Source organism: Magallana gigas, chromosome 7 (genome assembly GCF_963853765.1).
Source record: "Magallana gigas chromosome 7, xbMagGiga1.1, whole genome shotgun sequence".
NCBI classification, from domain to species: domain Eukaryota; kingdom Metazoa; phylum Mollusca; class Bivalvia; order Ostreida; family Ostreidae; genus Magallana; species Magallana gigas.
In genome coordinates this window covers 14318994-14337145 of record NC_088859.1, presented here as the reverse complement: position 1 = coordinate 14337145, position 18152 = coordinate 14318994, and the positions used below count along the sequence as shown (strand labels likewise).

Below are 18152 nucleotides of genomic sequence, written 5' to 3'. Positions count from 1 at the left end.
AAAGTAGAAAGTAATACTTAATATTATAGTGATAATATGTTTGAACAAAAATTCTATAAAATGAAGCACATATTAATACATCTACAAATGTGAAGAATGGGAATTCTAAAACAAGTACATTCAGTTTTAAATTTCTGTTATAAAACGGCCAAATCCCCTGAAACCCCCTCAAAAAAAAAAAAAATAAATAAAAAGAATAAAATATAGTAAATATTACAGAATTTAGTGCTGACATGAATTACGAAATAGATTATTCTGGACCTGAAAATAATTTCGACACTTATATATAATTATGAAGTTTAAACGTATATATATTTTTATAGAACCTGATTTGTGAATAATCCCACGATTTTACATTGCGAGCTTTCCTTTGAATAACAAATCTATGTCGATGTCTTTGGGACGAACGAATAAACAATTTTAAAAAATGATTTAATGAATGACTATAAAATTGAATATGAAAATAATTATTTTCATTTAATCTTATCAAATATTCTAATTCTTAATATAATCGAATGATTATTTAGTTTAGATATCAAGAATGGAAAGAACGGAATATAAAAAAAATAATTAAAAAAAAGAGAAGATAATATTAAATATTATATGCACACTCGCCTCACCCAAGGCAAGAAAAAAATATGTATACAAATTAGCTTTCTTCGACATTTATCTCACATATGCACCTATATTCTGACGATCTATAACTACGGGGACAGTGGTCATTGTTTGGGAGTGCGGGACGGTTCGCCCCTAAAGACCTTTCGCGCTGAGACGTTTCGCCCCGAGATGTTTCGCGCCTATTAATTATGTGGTACAACAGTAAATTGATATCAGCATGGAGAGCCTCCAAATAATGAGTTATAACACCTTAGGGTAATTAGAAATTTGATGAGACACATAATTATGATTGCTTGATTTAGATGTTTTGCGGCTTTTAATTATGTGGTAACAGTAAATTGATATTAACCTACCATTGAGAGCCTCTAAATAAGTTTTAACACCTTTGGCTAATCAAATTTTTCTAATATATGATTATAATTATATATATATATTAACATCGGATTATAAATTTCTGTTAGCCATACTTTTGTGGAAATGCCGAGCAAAATTGAATTATTGTCGCCCTGTACAAAAATTTATCTGTTGTATATATATTCCTTAGAAGAGAAATCATTCTACTGACAAAAATTAATGATTTATTCAAATCTTATTTATCATAAAAGTTTAATTTCACCTCTTTAGCTTGACATGGAGAGCCTCCAAATTAGTTATAATATCTTAATTAGAAAACCGATTCAGACACTTAATAATGATTGCTAAACAAACATAATTATATTTGAACGTGGATAGAATAATCGCTTTTTACATTATTAAAATTATCAGTGAATGTACCACATTAAACATGATCATTTGTAGATATGTTTTCAATAAAGTCAATTTTAATTATATATATATATAAATATAATATAGGTGCGAAACGTCTCAGCGCGAAAGGTCTTTAGGAGCGAAACGTCTCAGCGCGAAACGTCAATAGGGGCGAAACGTCCCGTTCCCATTGTTTGGGGGGGGGGGGGTGGGATGAAGTCAATTGTTATTTCTCATTCATTGCTTTAAAGTCTCTATCTGGAAGGGTTGATTTTAATCAGATCGTATTCAATATATTATTTATCAGTAACAACAATAAAGATACATTACTTAGTGAATTATTAGAAGCCTGCTTTGGCATGCGTTCTGAAGCCAGCGATTAAATCAATCACATCCCCAGTGTTTATTTTTGCTGCAGGGACATACATGTACAATAAATCAATATCAGTTTAAATTATAAAAAAAAATCATTTTTTTTAATTTATATATTCATAGATTTTCCTGTTAACTCAATCAACTTGAAAGTCGCGATTCTTTAAAAATTTGAACTTGATAGATGTATGCTAAAGTTAACTCCGTCATTGCGGATTTTCACGGCTGTGGCAATAAAATCGGGATCGGAATGTGAAAATTCTAAATCCACTTGGTAACCATTATTTACGTTTTTGATTCTGAAGTTTTTCTCAGTTTTAAATGGTTTAATGGTAAAAAAAATTACCGAATAAGAGAATGAATTCTTACAAATATTCCAGTTTTTCATGTTAAATAGAGAAAATTGCATTTGTGTATTGTAGAAACTTACTAAGACAGTATCGCTTCCAATGTAAACAATGTCGGTCATAACACGAGTTCCGGAGAAAAACTTGTGGGAGGAGATATGTAAAGGTAACTTACAACTGAAAATACATGCTATGTTAGCCTAATATTCTACATGCTGAAATATGTAAAGTGTTTATATCTATTGCACCAGTGCAATTCATTATATTGACAGGCAAAAGATTTTGATTGTATATAATGTATTCCTCCCATTGTCTTTAGAATTTGCATCAAGATCAGCTCCAGTAAGGTCTGATGATGAAATGTCAGTTAAGACAGAGTACCAGGATTTTGATCCTGCCAAACACAACCCTGTTTTCTATGGAAAGATGCATGAACGTGTTGAAGCTGATGAAGATGTCATGAAGGAATTGGATGCTGCTACCAGTCATCCATCCTGTGCAGGATACACATTCACAGATAAACCCCCAGAGACACCCCCCTCTCCTCCCCCGACACCTCCCCATAAAGATGTCTGTGAGTATAGGATTTCTTCAATCTGATTGAAAACAAGATTGTTTGCTCAGCTCAAATCATCCTCGCATCTTCAGTGGTCCGAAGTCCACTCATGGCCTTCCATAGACACCAGTGGACTCAGGACCCTTGATGGGCGGATGATGTGAGAATGTGCTAATGTAGATTACTGCACAAGGTTATGTGATTCTTGTGATGTACACAAGTTGATCAAATGATTCAATTTTCATAAGTCTGAGTATGTTGTCTTTATGATCATAGAAAAAGAATGCTTAGTAATTAGACAACTTCAGTTTGAATGTGACCCATGAAAAACTTTTGAACAACGTGTAGATCTTATGAATATTCAAGACATCCTTGCTGTATTGTAAAAATATTTACTTACTAGTATTTATATTCACTGTGTTTAAGCTTCCTTGCTTATCTCTTTCAGAGACAAATTATATATTATGAATACATCTACCAACATTTTAAATGACAGATCAACAATTTGAATTAAATTTTTAGGTACACCAAGAGAGTATTTAGAACATTATGTTTTCCCATGGTTGTTGCCAGCTTTAGAAGATATGCTAAGGCAAGCAAAGAAAGAAAAATGCTTAGAGGTAATAAAAAAAAATGTAATCCCATTCTTTATCATTTGTCAAAATGGAGCTGATGTCTTGTGTTTTAAGAAAATGGATAAAACTTACTGATTTTCAATTAACAATAATCTCCAGTTCTTTTTTTAACATCTTGTTTTTAATTTCAGAGAAAAAGAACAGCATTTAATGCTTTAGATTACATCACAGAGCATTTGTACAAGTAATTATGACTTCATTAAATATTCATTTCAAACAATTTCTTTTTACATTCATTTTGGAATGGACCATATATTGTTTGTGATACAAGTTTATGGTTGTTAACCTTGAATAATTTTTTATTTAAAAGAAATAATCCAAAGTTTGATGACAGAAAGGAAATCACATTTGAGAAGATTCCATTTGTAGCAAAACACTGGGAAACTCAGTAAGAAAATTTATTTTTCCATTTAAAATCTACGGTATATCAACCTATTTTTAAATTTTATGTTTAAAGTATATTCAAGTTATACAAAGTAATGAAGTTAAAATTTAAAAAATTATGAAAAAAATATGCTATGGATAAAAAATATTAATAGCACAAATATATTCCATATTTATTTTACTATCATCACTTAAAGTTAAAACTGTCAATATTTATAGATACATTTTCTACATGCACTGACATTTGCTCAGTTCGTTCAAGGTTACCAGGAGCTATAATTGTCTAATGTTTGTCGAAACAAAAGTTATTTGATTAACGTGTTAGTTACATATATTTTTTTTAACTACAGTCCCCGCCCCCCACTACCCTTGTCTCTCATCTGGACGGAGGAGGAAGCGGCCCTTGTCATCCAATCACAGTGGAGGGGATATCTTGTTAGTATACCAATACTTGTCACTACCTGTAAAATCTTGAAAATTTGCTAGACTTACTTTTAATAAGAAGCTGGTTTGCAAAAAATGTCGTCCCATCTTGAATTTGGCCAAGTGTAATTGTGTTAAAAGAGATATTATTTGCAAGAATGGAATTCGCCCAGTGTTAAATTTGCCTGCTGACAACGAAGAAAATAAAACGGGTGTATTTTTCGTGCATACAGTAGGCCATACATGTTTATTCTACGGCTTTACACAGAATTCTACCGCATTTTAACTCCGTCTCCAGCCTTCCACTTTTATTTGAAGGCCCAACTTTCTAATCAATGTTTAAAAATGAGCCGCAGCTTATTTTCAAGAATTTTGGATATCTAGTTAGTAAATGAATATCTAAGACATTCAGGAATTATCACACTCTGACAAGAAGTGCAATCTTCTGCTTCCAACTGATAAACATAATCATGTATAATGCATTAACTGCCTAGGTTCCATATGCTTTTGTTTTAATCAAATAATTGAATGTGCATGTATTTGAAATTGGCTGCACAAATTTAGACATTTTAGCAGTGTCTTATTTTGATATAAATAATAGTTACTATGATAATGGAAATATGTCCCAAGAATTTCATAAACACTTTCATATTACTGTTTACATGTATCGGTATTCTGTTCCCATTTTCTCATGTAAAAATATTCCACCTTACAAACTAAGTTATGGGGTCTATATTTCATGTATTTAAGAATGTATTGATTATTGATACATGTAGAAATAAAGGACATACATGCTTTCACACCAATAAAACATCTATAAAGCTAAGCAAATGCATTTAATGGAGAATTGTTTTAATCTACATACTTGGCATATCATGGGCTATTGCTTTTAGCCTAATGTACCTATATGCTATGCATGTATACAATGAAGTTAAATGGAGCCCTCATCGCCTTTGATGCCGTCCATATTTATCAAATACGGTGATAATGAAAATATTGACATAGCTAATTGTCCTGTTTGATTAAGAACTGAACAACACATTTAAACTGGACCTTGTTAAATTTAGATTGAACTGTATATTCACCTCTATCAAGGTATTCTGTATAAAAGAAGGGAAGTGCTTCCTTTGTACTTTAAAATGCACAAAACATGACATTGGGGATAAATTTCATTATATTCTGAATTGTCCGTCATTACAACAAGAAAGAAATCAATACTTGTCAGTAAGTTATACCAAAATAAAAAAAAAATGCTATTAGTTTTAAACCTTCTAGTATAATGTCTAATATTGAACAATGTTTTTAAGAAAATTATGTTCATTTATTAGGAAAATAAACAAAATATGCTCCCCCGGTAGTTTCTTGATATCATTTATTCAAAACACAGGGCTACCTTTCTTTATGCATGTATCTTCACGTATACGCCGTTGTTATTTAATTAGAAACTCTTTTAAAATAATTATGTATTTTATAGTCTCTTTAGACCATTGTAAAGTGGTTTTGAGATTGAAATAATTTAATTCTGGTTGTAACACGCTTTCTGATTGGTTGAAAGATTTATTTTATATCGTATAAAGAATGTTGCCTACGTCATAGTATGACAAACGTCAAAAACGTATCAATCCGCCTGACGTTACGTTTGAATTTTGTACAATTTGATGTCATTTTATAGATCAAATGACCGTTTTTATCAACAATGGATCGCAAATAAATTAAATTATAAGGAATGAATTCAATATTTATTAGTTTTATACGATATAAAATGGTTTGGAACAGTTAACGCTTTTTTATAAACCGCTTCGCGGTTTATAAAGCGTAAACTGCCCCAAACCATTTTATATCGTATAAAACTAAAAAATATTGAATTCATTCCTTAAATAGTATCTAAAAGTACAACAGTTTTAAGGAAAAAATCATGCATAGATTTTAAGAACCCTAGTCTGTCTAAATCGTACTGTTTTATGTGTTGTCATCACATTAATTTTTTAAATGAATTATTAATGAATAGAAAACCATTATTAAAGCGATAACCAACAGTTTTCAATAAATATACATATGTAGCAATCATGGAAACCGGCAAAATGAATATGATATTGAAATTTATCAGGTAAAGGTAACTACGGAGTATTTTTGTAAGTTATTAGAAAAGGTTAGATTTGCCAATTTTTCGTCAGAATATCTATAATTGGATATTAATGATGTACATGTAGCGAAATAAATACCAATAACCTTTTAAACTCATGTATAAAATAAATGGCAAAACACGCGGTACAAGGGGGGGAAAGAAAAAAAATACAATTATTAAATATATGAGTAGAAACTTTTTCAAACGGTTTACAAAATGAAAACAAAAAAAATTGTCTCAACTTTTTTAAAATCTTAGATTATGAAACGGAGATAAAGATTAAGGACTTTACTATCAGCACTTACTTTTAAACATTGCAAAAAAATTACAACGTGGGACTTAAAGAAATTATGCACCATGATTTTTTTTTCATTGAAATGCATGTTATGTTATACAAACTGGTTCAATGGCATGCATGATTCTTGAGGGACCGGACCAGACTTGTTAATTGCTCTTATAGTATAGAAGTTGCCGAAATTAGGCCTTACAAAAACCCTTCTCTCCTTAGCAAAAAAAATATCCCTCGGAACATCCTGTCCTGAGGAATGTTTTTTTTTGTACTCGTCGTACGTGTATGATTAAAAAATCATTCTGCATCCGGCTAAAATTTCGTTTTGTAAAAAGAATTCTTAATCTGTTGACAGGTCAGAAAAGATGGCGAGGTCCAGGAGCTCCGCCAATGGCAAAGGGAATGGCGCGAAGAGAACGGTAACATCAGCACCAAGGTCAGCGAGTTCTGGGACAAGAAGATGCCCGATTGGGACCGCCCCACCCCCAACGCCTCGGAGGACCAGCTCAAAGTGGACAACAAAGAAATCCGCGTGGAGTCGCCCACCAAACAGAGTTAAAGTGGAAATATCCACATTAGTAGCGGATGTTTGGTCAATTTCTTGTCTAATTCACTAGGGGAAAAGTATTGTCAATTCACAAGAAAAAAAAAACAACAACAAACTTGCACTTGTATATTTATTTGAAGAAAAAACGAACATCAGATTATTATTTTAATGTTATGAAGATTGAAGTTAAAAACAATTATAAGCATGAAAGTTATGTGGGCAATTTAAATCTATAGTGACTGTGATATATTAAGATACATGTTCATGTATACATACATGTTGTTTGATATTGTTTTTATGTATATACATGTAATAAAAAGTACATAAAATCTATGGTAAATATTTCGTTTTGTTTAAATGTAAACTTAAATAGAATAAAAACCGAAAAATTTTGATAAAAGGAAATGGAACCTGTGTAGTTTAAACGAAAAGGTCAATTACATTAAAAGCAAGTCAGTTGTGTACATTGGTTTACATTAATCTGAAAATATGGTAAATGTGACTTTATTTTCACGTACAGTGTATGTTTTTAAGGTTCTTTGGTGTATTTTAGGGACACTTGACGAGTCCTTTTTGCCATTTCAGAGAGGAGAGGCGAGTATTTACAAAGCAGCAGACGATGCTTTTATAGACATCATTTCCGCTTTATGCTACCACTTCCTGGTACTCCGCGGCAAATCCTTTCCACGTGACTGTATTGTCAGTGTTAAAAACAATGATCAATTTGTCTGAAGTTGTGACAGTTTTGGGTGGAATCTACAATTGAAAGACATTTGTATAAAATATTGATTTTTTTTGGTACACAAGAGCGCGACAAAAGATATTTCGTTATGATATTTTAATTGGTATATAGCGTTTTACTTTATAAGTTTCAAATACAAAAACATGACAAAAAAGATAAACTCTATGCTTGGCGCATTTATACCTGAACATCGCAATAAGATCCAAGAAGCTTGTTCTTTTCCTTCACGCCATCATACAATTCTACAACATCATACCTACATAAAAGAAAAAGACTGACGTATATCTGGTCAGATATTGAGTGTCGTTTTTTTCCCATTTTCGACAATTATTTTTACATTCTCCCCCCCCCCCCCCCCAAAAAAAAATAAAAATGATATCCCCGAAAAATGGCCTTCTTGACTTTTAATACGTACCCACACTCATCTTTCCCATCCTCGAGGTCAAAGGTGGTGAACTTGAGGCTGACCTTGGCCCCTGGGGATGCCTTTATGGTCCATTCACACCTGGCATTGTTGGGGTAGTTCTGGTCACTGTACTTTGCATGAGAGTAGATTGTCTTTCGTTCTGATGTAGCATTTAGGTCGCCTCCGCAGACTATAAAATGTAAATACTACCACCTACTGCATAAAGTATAGCGAACGTACGTGGTCGTTTGAATTCACGATATTAGAAATCATAAGGAATTGACAGTTAATCAAATAATAAATGTAATATTTATGATCAAATCATTATTATCTTAATCCTTTGTGAAATTGTCAATCTATAATTTTTTTTGAATTTGTAAATTCAACATATACAATGATTGCAAACTTTTTACCAGAAGAATATGCAGCCTGGAACCCATGTCTTTGAACTGAATCATCGGACTTAAACTTGACGATCAGCTCCTCTTCGTCAGAGATGATGTCGCTCGGGACGTCACTAATGCCCCCGCAATATTTCCCCAGGAGCTTGCTAGGGGCGGAAAACAGCTCAATGTAATCGTAAACGCATTGGTCGTGAGGCTCTATAGAAAACTCGTCGAAGGTCAACTTGATGCGATGCCCGGGCGCAGTTATTATCCTCCATTCGCAGTTTGATTTGCTAGGATAATATTTTGGCCACAGCGGACTGACTATTACGCCTTTGTGATCGTTTAGATAATGTCGACAACCTTCAACATCTGAAAGATGAAAATTGATTGTTTCAAAATTTGAAAGTTCTAATGTTTTCAAAGATCATTTTTAGGTCTACCAAAGACTCAAAGATGTATGTCCAACCTTCCTTGCAATCGTGTTTGTTTTCATGGAGCGTATATCCGTTATGACATGCGCACATGTAACTTCCTATTGTATTTACACAGGTGTGTTGACAGCCTCCTCTTCGTACTGCGCATTCATCTTTGTCTGAAATTAAAAGGATGAGAGAAATGACCAGTTCGACGTATCACATGTTGCTGTTTTTTTGTTTTTTTTTAAAAACGTTCTGGTTTTGCGTACCAATGAAGTATTCTGCCTGGAAGCCTGTACTTTGGACGGAATCGTCGGAGTTAAACTTGACCTGGAGGGAGTTGGAATCGGAAGTAATGGCGTCCGGAAGTTCCCGTCCACAGAATCGTCCGTACGGTTTGTTGTATCCTGCCCCTCCAGTTACCTCCACATAGTCGTACTCACATTCTTGCTATGACACAAAAGACAATAATACATTGTACATTTACATCATTACAGTATTTTGAGTCAAAGATGTAGATGTCTATCAATTTCCTTTTCTTTTGAGTAAATTCCATCTCGGATTCCATTGAAAGTATAAATAAAGACTTAGTGTATGTACGCAAGGTTAGCATGAATATATAGAGAGCAAACCAACGCAGTTCAATAAATCTTTCAGAATGCGGGCTTAAAAACTGCTTCAGTGCGACGATCATTTAAAAAGCAAGAATGGGTCACTTCAATACCGGTATGAAGACATACATGTACTTTCTTTCGAAACAAACAACAAAAATATCTATAACATTATGTATTTTTCTCTCTCTCACAATTTTGATGTATAACGATAGAACATAAGCAGTCAAAGCGTAAGCTGAGTTCGAAACCAGCTGGAGTGTTATAAAAGTTTTCCACTGTACGAATGTTTTATTAAAAAATGCGGCATCGTTCAGTTCATTACATTTTGAATATAATTGCTTTCATCAACAGTTTTATTTCAAAGTGGCCCAAACTACTACTTCAAATCATATGATGTTTTGCATACTTATTTTCAATTGGTAGTCATTTTATAAAACATACGTCATTCTACAAAGTACACAGCAATTTTCACGGAAATCACTCTCTTCGCGAACTTTTCTAACAACGTACTAGTACATTTACCAAGACAGCGTCATCATCAGGACCGTTAACCTTAAACAATTCGGTTCCGGTATGTAAGCATTCATGATTGTAAGTAAATAGTTCTTACGTTTCTTCCCTCCATATCAATGTGTGTGAAGGTGAGGGTGATTTTGTACTGTTCCGGGGCCTTGATCTCCCACACACAGGTTTTGGAGGGCGGGTACGTGTCTGGAAACGACGGACTGTACAGCGTTCCGGTCTGACTCTCCAGATATCCACCACACGCATCTGTCGGGAGGTCAATATTATACAATTATTGCCTTTTGATGAGGCCAATACATGGTCTTATCGACCTGATGAGAGTTTATCGACCGATGACGAAGTCTGAGGAGGTTGATTTACTCTCATTAGGTCCATAAAACCATGTATTGACCGATATCAAAAGTCTATACTTGTTTTATTATGATAAATCAAAAACTAATTCTCTTCATTCTCTTCAAGCGTATAATTCGTTTTATATCTAATTATGTTTGCAGAATTTTTATAACCAATTTTATTGGGGTGGGGGGTGTGGGGGGTAAACAACCATTAAAAAGAAACGACTCCTTCAAATCATTTGCGAAAGTTAACCTGGTGAATTTGGAAACAATTTTTTACCAAAATATTGCTTCAATTTTATTAAGGTGACTTAAGGCTAAATAAAATACTTGATAAAGGAAAAAAAACATACTTGTCATAATACCAGTGACCACAATATCACTGTAAATAAAATGAAATATCAATAGCAGTTTTTGCAAAACTAATCTATATCAAAACAAAATGAACGATAAAAACATACACATATAATAAAATCATATTATGATACAATTCCAACAAGACAGTGTAATATTGACTCTAAAAACCTGTTTACTAGTATTTAAGTTGTTGTATTGGGTTTTTTTTTATTATTGTTGTTTTCCCGTAAAAATTGATCTGTGTGGGCAATGCATTGACCTGACAACTGACCTTCACATTTTTTGCCGTCAGAATGGAGTTCATAGCCTAGTTTACAATCACACTTGTAACCTCCCATCGTGTTGATACAAATCTGCTCACAGCCATGAGTTCCGGTTGCGCATTCGTCAATTTCTGGTAACAAAAAATGGTTAAAATACAGCTTCATTCATATTGGTGTTGCAAAGTAGGATAATTTATTAACATATTCTGATACAGAATGTTTGAGATACAACTTTATTTAATTTGTAATTTTTCCTTACATATCATACTATAATTAAAAAAAATTCAAATTCTGAATAATGTAAACCGCATCAATTAATAGTCATCACACATTTTTTTTCATGGATGGTTATACACGTACAACCATAATGTAGTAAATGTACTTCATTGTACTTAATCTTGTTTTCTAGTACCACAATATTTTGAAAGACAACCCTACGAAAAAAAACCCAAACGAAATTGTAAGAGGTTAAAAAAGTCCTCACCTTATATCTTATGAGTTTTTTTATGCTGAGAACTTTAAAAGTTTAGTGTGCACGATTTTATACTTTCCACCTTAAAATATTCAAAAACGTTACCATAATTTTTACTTGTTGAATTTACAGACAAGCCTGGTGTATTTTTACATGATTATCTTCCTTGCGCTTGTTTGAACCATGCCAAGATTTACCAGCAATGAAGTTTAAGGAGAACCCGCGCTTCATGACGCTGTCATCGGAGAAGAATTTGATGTAGATTTGGTTTGAAGTTGATTTTATCGGAGCAGGTAGATTATACCCACAAAGCATTGCGAGGACATTCGCGTTCTTATCGCCTCCGTCTCGAATTTCTAAGTGATCATACACGCAGTCATCATGGCTTTCAATCTTCAAAATAAAAATAAAGAAGATGATGTTGATTTTATTAATAGTTTAATGGCACGTGGTTGTGTTTACAGAGCATCAAAAATCTTAACTGAAAATAAATAAAAACCCAACCAAGCTGAGACAGATAGAAAATACGACGAGAAGTAAAAGTAGTGTCATGTTGTGAATTTTGTATTTACACCATATACACCCTGTAAATTTAAAATTAACATCATGACAGTAGATAGGTAGTTTATCTTTGGACCATGGAGAATTTCCAATCGAACTCACCTCCAGATAATCAAACACTAGACCAACTGTGTAACCCTGACTGACAGTTATCACCCACACACAATTCTTGTTAGGGTGGTAGTCATCCGGGTAGTTAGGGCTGGTCAGGTGACCCGCATTGTTGTTGATCTTTCCCCCGCACATTGCTAAAATTTTAATAAAAGGGTTGTGCCAAAGAAAGGATAAATTGACAGAGAATGCAATTTTTGGTTGGAGGAAATGAGTTAAGCTTCAAAGATACCTTCAAAACTTGCTGCAAATCTGGAGTCTTCGGAAGATTTTGTTTCGAATGCAAGCCACAGTCTATTTCCGGTTGATTTAATTGCCGGAGGAAGTTTACTTCCACAGTAACGACCTGGCAATTTAGAATGCTAAAACAGTATAATATATATAAAAATAGGAGCAAGAGTAAACACTTAATTTTTGTTTAGTTTTTAATCTCACCGATCAGGGGTGATTTTTTGAAATGTCCGTCGCGAATTTCCAGAAAGCTATTCGAGCACACATCGGGGGTGTCTGTTATGGTAAGTGAGGTTATGTTAAGGTTGATTTTCTCGCCGTATGCCGCCGTGATCCGCCACTGGCACTGTTTGGTGACCCCTCCAGACGCATTGAAAGATATGGTGCCGGACGATTCCTGGTGCGTCGCACCACAACCTGGAGAGAAAAAAACCGTGTAGTGTTTTAATATGGAATACTAATACATGCAATGCACTTCCAAAATAGAACAGTTTGGGTGATTTCACACATTTGAAATCTTGGTCAATAGATTCAACTCTTTCAATATCTTAATAAATACAAAACTTATTATCATAGAAAATAAATAAAGTTTTGAAAGCTAATTTTCAAAGTAATCATATTTCAAAAATCACTTTCTTTTATTTTGTTCGATATTTGTAAAATGCGTCATAGCAATCACGAAGATATATAGTTGAATTAAGTGTGTGTTCTACATATAGTTGAATTAAGTGCGTGTTCTACGACTCTTTATGATTTTGCAGAAGACTCACTTGGACATTTATACAGTTTATTGGTTTGGATGATGTCTCCTACACTCAGACGTTGCCTTTGACCGATCTCTGGTATATCTGCTGTTAGCGTCTTTGGAACCAAAGTATCCAAGTCACTCGACTTCGAAAACGTGTTTCTAGCGTAATGCATAATGCTCGAAAAATCATACTCCTCTCCAAGAGAGTTGATCTCGGTCAAGGTCATCTTTGCAAAATTATTGTCATGATCTACAAGCATACGAAGAATATAATTACTCTTCGATTCAAGTCATGCAAAAGGTCCACACACACAAAAAAAGGTTTTCTTGAACGCCTTACTTTCTTTGATATTTTCGCTCAGAATTTGTATATATTTATCTCTGTCTGGCCGAGTGTGTTCGTGCCAAAAGCCAATCACGTGACCCAGTTCATGAACAACGATGCCAAACTTATCACAATTCTTTCCGATGGAAATGGCTTGGGCTCCTCGTAACTCCCTCCCAACAAACGAGCAACATCTTCAAAAGACGAGCCATGTTATATTGATATTCAGGTCGTAATTTATATTATCATTAAAAATAAAAAAAAAATAAAGTGGAGGGGGAAAATATAGCATGCGCGGATCCAGAAAATTTTTCCAGGGGGGGGTCCGAAGGATAATTGTGTTTGCCGGGGGGGGGTCCGAGGCATATTTTCGCGATAATTTTACTAGGTAAATTTAATAAATTTTCATTTTCCAGGGGGGGTCGGGACCCCCCCGACCCCCCCTCTAGATCCGCGCATGTATAGTACTATTATCTCACCCGCATGGTCTTTGTGTAAATACAATGAAGTCGGGTTCGGTTGTTCTTTCCACGAAGGTGATGCACGTGTAGTTTTCCCAGTGACGCATGGCAGACACAAAGATGGCTTTTTGGTGGGCTAACGTTTGGTACGTAAACAAAAGAAATAAATGTCAAAAAGATGCACATCTTTACAAAAATGTATTAGACCGGTGAATTCAAAATTTAGAATTGACTCATTTTAATGAAGATAAAAAAACTCTCAAAACGACATCATTAAATATGGGACTTTGTATAAATTATACAGCGAAAGAGAGTGAAACCGTGTACTAGTATATAATTAATTACGTACTCCAACATGCCTTGATTTTTTGTTTACTTGCAAAACATACATATATTTTTTGTGTATGAATCATTAAAAAACCTGTAAAGTTGGACTGGATTTGGTATGGAATGACGCCATCTTGCCAGAGACGACTCAGGTCCCCCGTGGCGGCGCGACGTGTTCGAAACGTGCGTGGGAATCTGCTGTAGGACGGGATATGGCTGCAAAGAAAAGACATTTTAAATCGCATATACTGTAGAATGATTCATATCAAGATATCAACAATTCCCGAACACTCATTTACAGTTGATACACATCATATGTATAAACAAATAATCAAAACAACGTCAAACCACGTAGGTTTACCTGTAGGCCATAATAATGTAAGTTATAATTTTACTATACTGTGCATACGAAGTCAATGCTGGTCATATTAGCGGTTTTGTATTTAGACCCACCTTAGAGATTTTAAAATCACAAAATGACAATATTTTACATAAAGTCGAAAGAATTAAAAATATATTAAACTATCTGTCAAACAAAAATTTCGAGCTAAACTTAATTAATTCAATCTAATTTAAAGTTACTTCATCGATAAGATCAAATGAATTGAGTAACAGGTACATGTAAAGGCTATATAAACCCCTCCTTAAAGCCCCTTTTTCCTCATTAAAGATTTTTATATCAAGAAAAAAGGAATAAACAAAGGGATAGACAAGGTTCTTTTCCCATCTGACAATCCTCTAATAAACTTAACCTTACATGCTAAGTCACCACCACTCAAAGGAAGCAGCGTGATAGAAACTTAATGAAAGATTGCACAACAGCACAACAACAACCAAATTATGCCTCTTTCAACTCCGAGAGAGTTCAGCTGGTAAGATACATATGCTAAACACTCCCCGGCTATCCAAAAAAACCTTTAAACAAAACAGAAAACAAGAGGTCTGTTTTTTTTCTCTCTATTAAATTGCCACTCAAGCTTCATCAATTAATTGAATTTGTTTTCAGTAATGATTTAATTTATTGGGCACCACACCGTCCGGTGTTTCGCGGTGTCTTACGGAATCCGTGTGGTCTGTCGGGACCGGAGCAGGTTCCGGTAAAACGCCAGTCCCCCGGTATCGCACGCGATGTCCGCATCTCGGTAAGCTGAAAAATAAAAAAAAATATGTTTTTATACCGAGTTTAATAAGACAAAACATCAGGGAAATAGTGCAGCAAAGATTGGCTAAAATACATGTATAAACAAAAACAAACGTTGAAACAAGCCTGTTGAATAACATATTCTGAAACAGTTTATTGAATAGGTCTTCATAGATAAAATAAAAGAAATCATATAAACAAATCAAACAAACTTGTTCAAATAAATGCGTCTGCAATTGTACAATTCTGCATTATGATTCGTTTTAATTCTGGGTATAAACAAAACATAATTAAATGCATCGCCCCCTTCTCTTTAAAATAAGAAAATGATCTAAACAGTCAGTTTAAAAGAATAATCCACACAATGAGATTGATAGTGCGAGAAGTGATAGTGATATTAACCAAGTAACGATTGTGTTATAGTAACCTTGGGTGACTCTTTATATAAATTCGACATTTAATTGCCAAAGTCTTTGGCTTATCATGGCATTTTTTCTCACCCCATTTGAAAAGCAAAGTATGTTGAAATGTTGTCCATAATACGTTGATATAGCAAAAAGTTGATAGTATAATGATAAAATTATCATGTATGCATTTTTCTAATAGAAAAAAAATCAACGATATTTATTTTTGATCAGCAAAATCAGAAAAGAAACAGACTGAATATCATTCGAATAACAATTAAAAGCTGATATTGTATGTATGTGTGATGTCATAGTTTGAAGAAGCATGAATAATTTAATAATATCAGTGTAACAATATGAGAAAAACCAAGCAAATGAATCGCTCATTTATTCAATTTGAATTCTAAATATCACATTTTGTTGAAATGATATTATCATTTATCATATTTGGTTAAATAAACTAATTTAGAAAAAAAAAATCTCAATGATTTTTTGAAAATCTTACCCGCTTTGCTTGGATCCGCATAAAGTCCACTGGATATGACACTAGATGACCACACAGCACTGAACAGGGTAACACAAAGGATACACAAGAGGCCGAGACCCATTGTTCTTCGAGAGTCACACTATCTCTTTTAATCAAACCTCCTGATTTCTGGCATTTTCATTTTTTAAGTGATAAAGCACCCGTTTCTGAAACTAAAGCCCCGTGAACTGATGTCAGATCTCGCGAGAACCTCGATTTCAGAATGTCCTTGGCGAAGCTCGAAGCGGTATTGAACCAGCTGTGGGCAATATAAATAATTGTAGATAAAAAAATCAGATCGAGCGCACATGCTTTCTATCTCATTTCACACTATTATCACTGATGTATACTACAGTCTCTTTGAGAGATTGAAGATAATATGTTTGGCCACTTTTGATCATTTAAAACGCACGTGGTTGGACAGAAATTTTACACCCGAGTGAGACGAATAAATTATAATTAAAAGCGAAAAACCCATGATGGTGGTTTGTTTTTTGTCTATTCTGTTCTGGAGTTCGTGCTAAGCTACGAATGTATCCTTTGTAGAAATCCCACTCGATGTGGCTTTTATGTGTGTTAAAGACAAAGTCTTTCCAAGCAGTTAAATTTCTCTGGCATGTGGAGAGAGATAGTTAGAGCGGTTTGGGATTTGATGTCTACGGTTTCTTTCAGCAGTGAACCCTTTCGATATCTGCTACACTGATTTGCTGTTGAAATAACATGGGCATGTGAGTATATCAGAGTGATTTAAGACGGTGTTGAAATCACTCATATAAACTATAATATAGGCAACCTCAAGCTGAGAGAGATAACAAAACACTTTCGATTTGATTTATTTTTGCAACCATAAAATTATTTTGCTCACTTTTACAATAAACAACTTTCTTTGATGGTTCATGTGGGTATGACGGTAGCCAACATCTTAAAAAAAATTAATCTCGCGTCCGTGGACATGTAAATTTCGGTTACATTAAAAGATTAAGATTTATCAATTTGAAAGTTTAAATTTGATAATTTTAATTTAAAATTTTTGCAATGATCTTTTTTGTTCACAGACCATATGATACATTAAAAAGCTTTTTACTGCCTAATTGATATTTGTAGAATTTATCTTTCAATCTCTCTAAAAGACAGAGAAAATTAGTGAATGTTTGATAGTGGGACAGAACGTTGCATGGAAGGAACAGAAAAGTCTTCCATACATGGGTATAGGCCCGAGGTGTTCCGGATGCCATATATGGAAAATTCATTCGGTACTCCTCGGTCGCAACGTACATATCATATCAATGAAAGAATCCGAGGTTTGTCGAATGATTGAAGGTTCAATGAGGAAGTCCGTGCAGTCCGTGTCGTCATTTCGCAGTCACGTAGCATCAGGGTGCCCCGTGCTGTCGTCATTTCATACTTAAATTTATCCTTAAAGGGGCATGGTCACGATTTTGGTCAAATTCTATTTTTTCTGCTTTCATTATTTAAAATGCTTTAGGAAAGCATTTCTACTGATCAAATGAAATTTGAGAGTCAGTTGTAAAGTTATAAGCAAGATACAGGGCTCCCAACTCTTTGTCATGTAAACAAGACTCGTGCCCTGTTTTTTGTGTTTACATAGGTTCAATATACCAGTAAAAACCCTTTTTCAACCTGATTTGTCTATCTTCTTATTCATTTTAAGCATAAATAAACAGTTCCTAACGTTTAACACATTTATTAGGTCTAAAATTGGAATTTTCACTTCAACATTCAAAATGTTAACAA

At 34.0% G+C, this 18152-nt stretch overlaps 2 protein-coding genes across 4 annotated transcripts; one reads left to right on the top strand and one right to left on the bottom strand.

Annotated features, from left to right (window-relative positions):
* The first annotated feature begins 1981 nt into the window (after positions 1 to 1981).
* Positions 1982 to 7374, top strand: LOC105329482 (IQ domain-containing protein K). Of its 2 annotated transcripts, none has more exons than XM_011430758.4 (8): positions 1982 to 2011; positions 2160 to 2250; positions 2404 to 2658; positions 3163 to 3260; positions 3407 to 3459; positions 3586 to 3663; positions 4010 to 4094; positions 6852 to 7374. In XM_011430758.4, exons 2-8 carry the CDS (start codon positions 2196 to 2198, stop codon positions 7053 to 7055), a joined length of 828 nt encoding a protein of 275 aa, XP_011429060.3. In that variant the 5' UTR covers positions 1982 to 2011; positions 2160 to 2195; the 3' UTR covers positions 7056 to 7374. The 2 variants fall into 2 exon arrangements, with proteins under 2 accessions (XP_011429060.3, XP_011429061.3); XM_011430759.4 differs by lacking the exon at positions 1982 to 2011 and adding an exon at positions 2034 to 2069.
* Positions 7160 to 16619, bottom strand: LOC105329483 (tolloid-like protein 1). Of its 2 annotated transcripts, none has more exon segments than NM_001305312.1 (18): positions 7160 to 7799; positions 7969 to 8041; positions 8201 to 8381; positions 8605 to 8949; positions 9047 to 9172; positions 9266 to 9446; positions 10221 to 10381; positions 11099 to 11221; positions 11760 to 11955; positions 12226 to 12371; positions 12467 to 12580; positions 12670 to 12882; positions 13236 to 13463; positions 13554 to 13732; positions 14018 to 14135; positions 14421 to 14542; positions 15386 to 15473; positions 16377 to 16619. In NM_001305312.1, coding segments are annotated over 18 exon segments (2808 nt in total). In that variant the 5' UTR covers positions 16480 to 16619; the 3' UTR covers positions 7160 to 7688.
* Between the last annotated feature and the right edge of the window lie 1533 nt (positions 16620 to 18152).

Bases quoted from the DNA above. Each gene is read 5' to 3' on its own strand.
- LOC105329482 (XM_011430758.4), top strand. From the start codon at position 2,196: ATGTCGGTCATAACACGAGTTCCGGAGAAAAACTTGTGGGAGGAGATA. The intron at 2,659-3,162 runs GTGAGTATAGGA...TTAAATTTTTAG, and splicing joins ACCTCCCCATAAAGATGTCT to GTACACCAAGAGAGTATTTA. The intron at 3,664-4,009 runs GTAAGAAAATTT...TTTTAACTACAG, and splicing joins GCAAAACACTGGGAAACTCA to TCCCCGCCCCCCACTACCCT.
- LOC105329483 (XM_066089309.1), bottom strand. From the start codon at position 16,397: ATGCGGATCCAAGCAAAGCGG. The intron at 11,222-11,759 runs GTAAATCTTGGC...TTTTGTTACCAG, and splicing joins CTCCTTAAACTTCATTGCTG to AAATTGACGAATGCGCAACC. The intron at 9,173-9,265 runs GTACGCAAAACC...TTTTAATTTCAG, and splicing joins CCAGGCAGAATACTTCATTG to ACAAAGATGAATGCGCAGTA.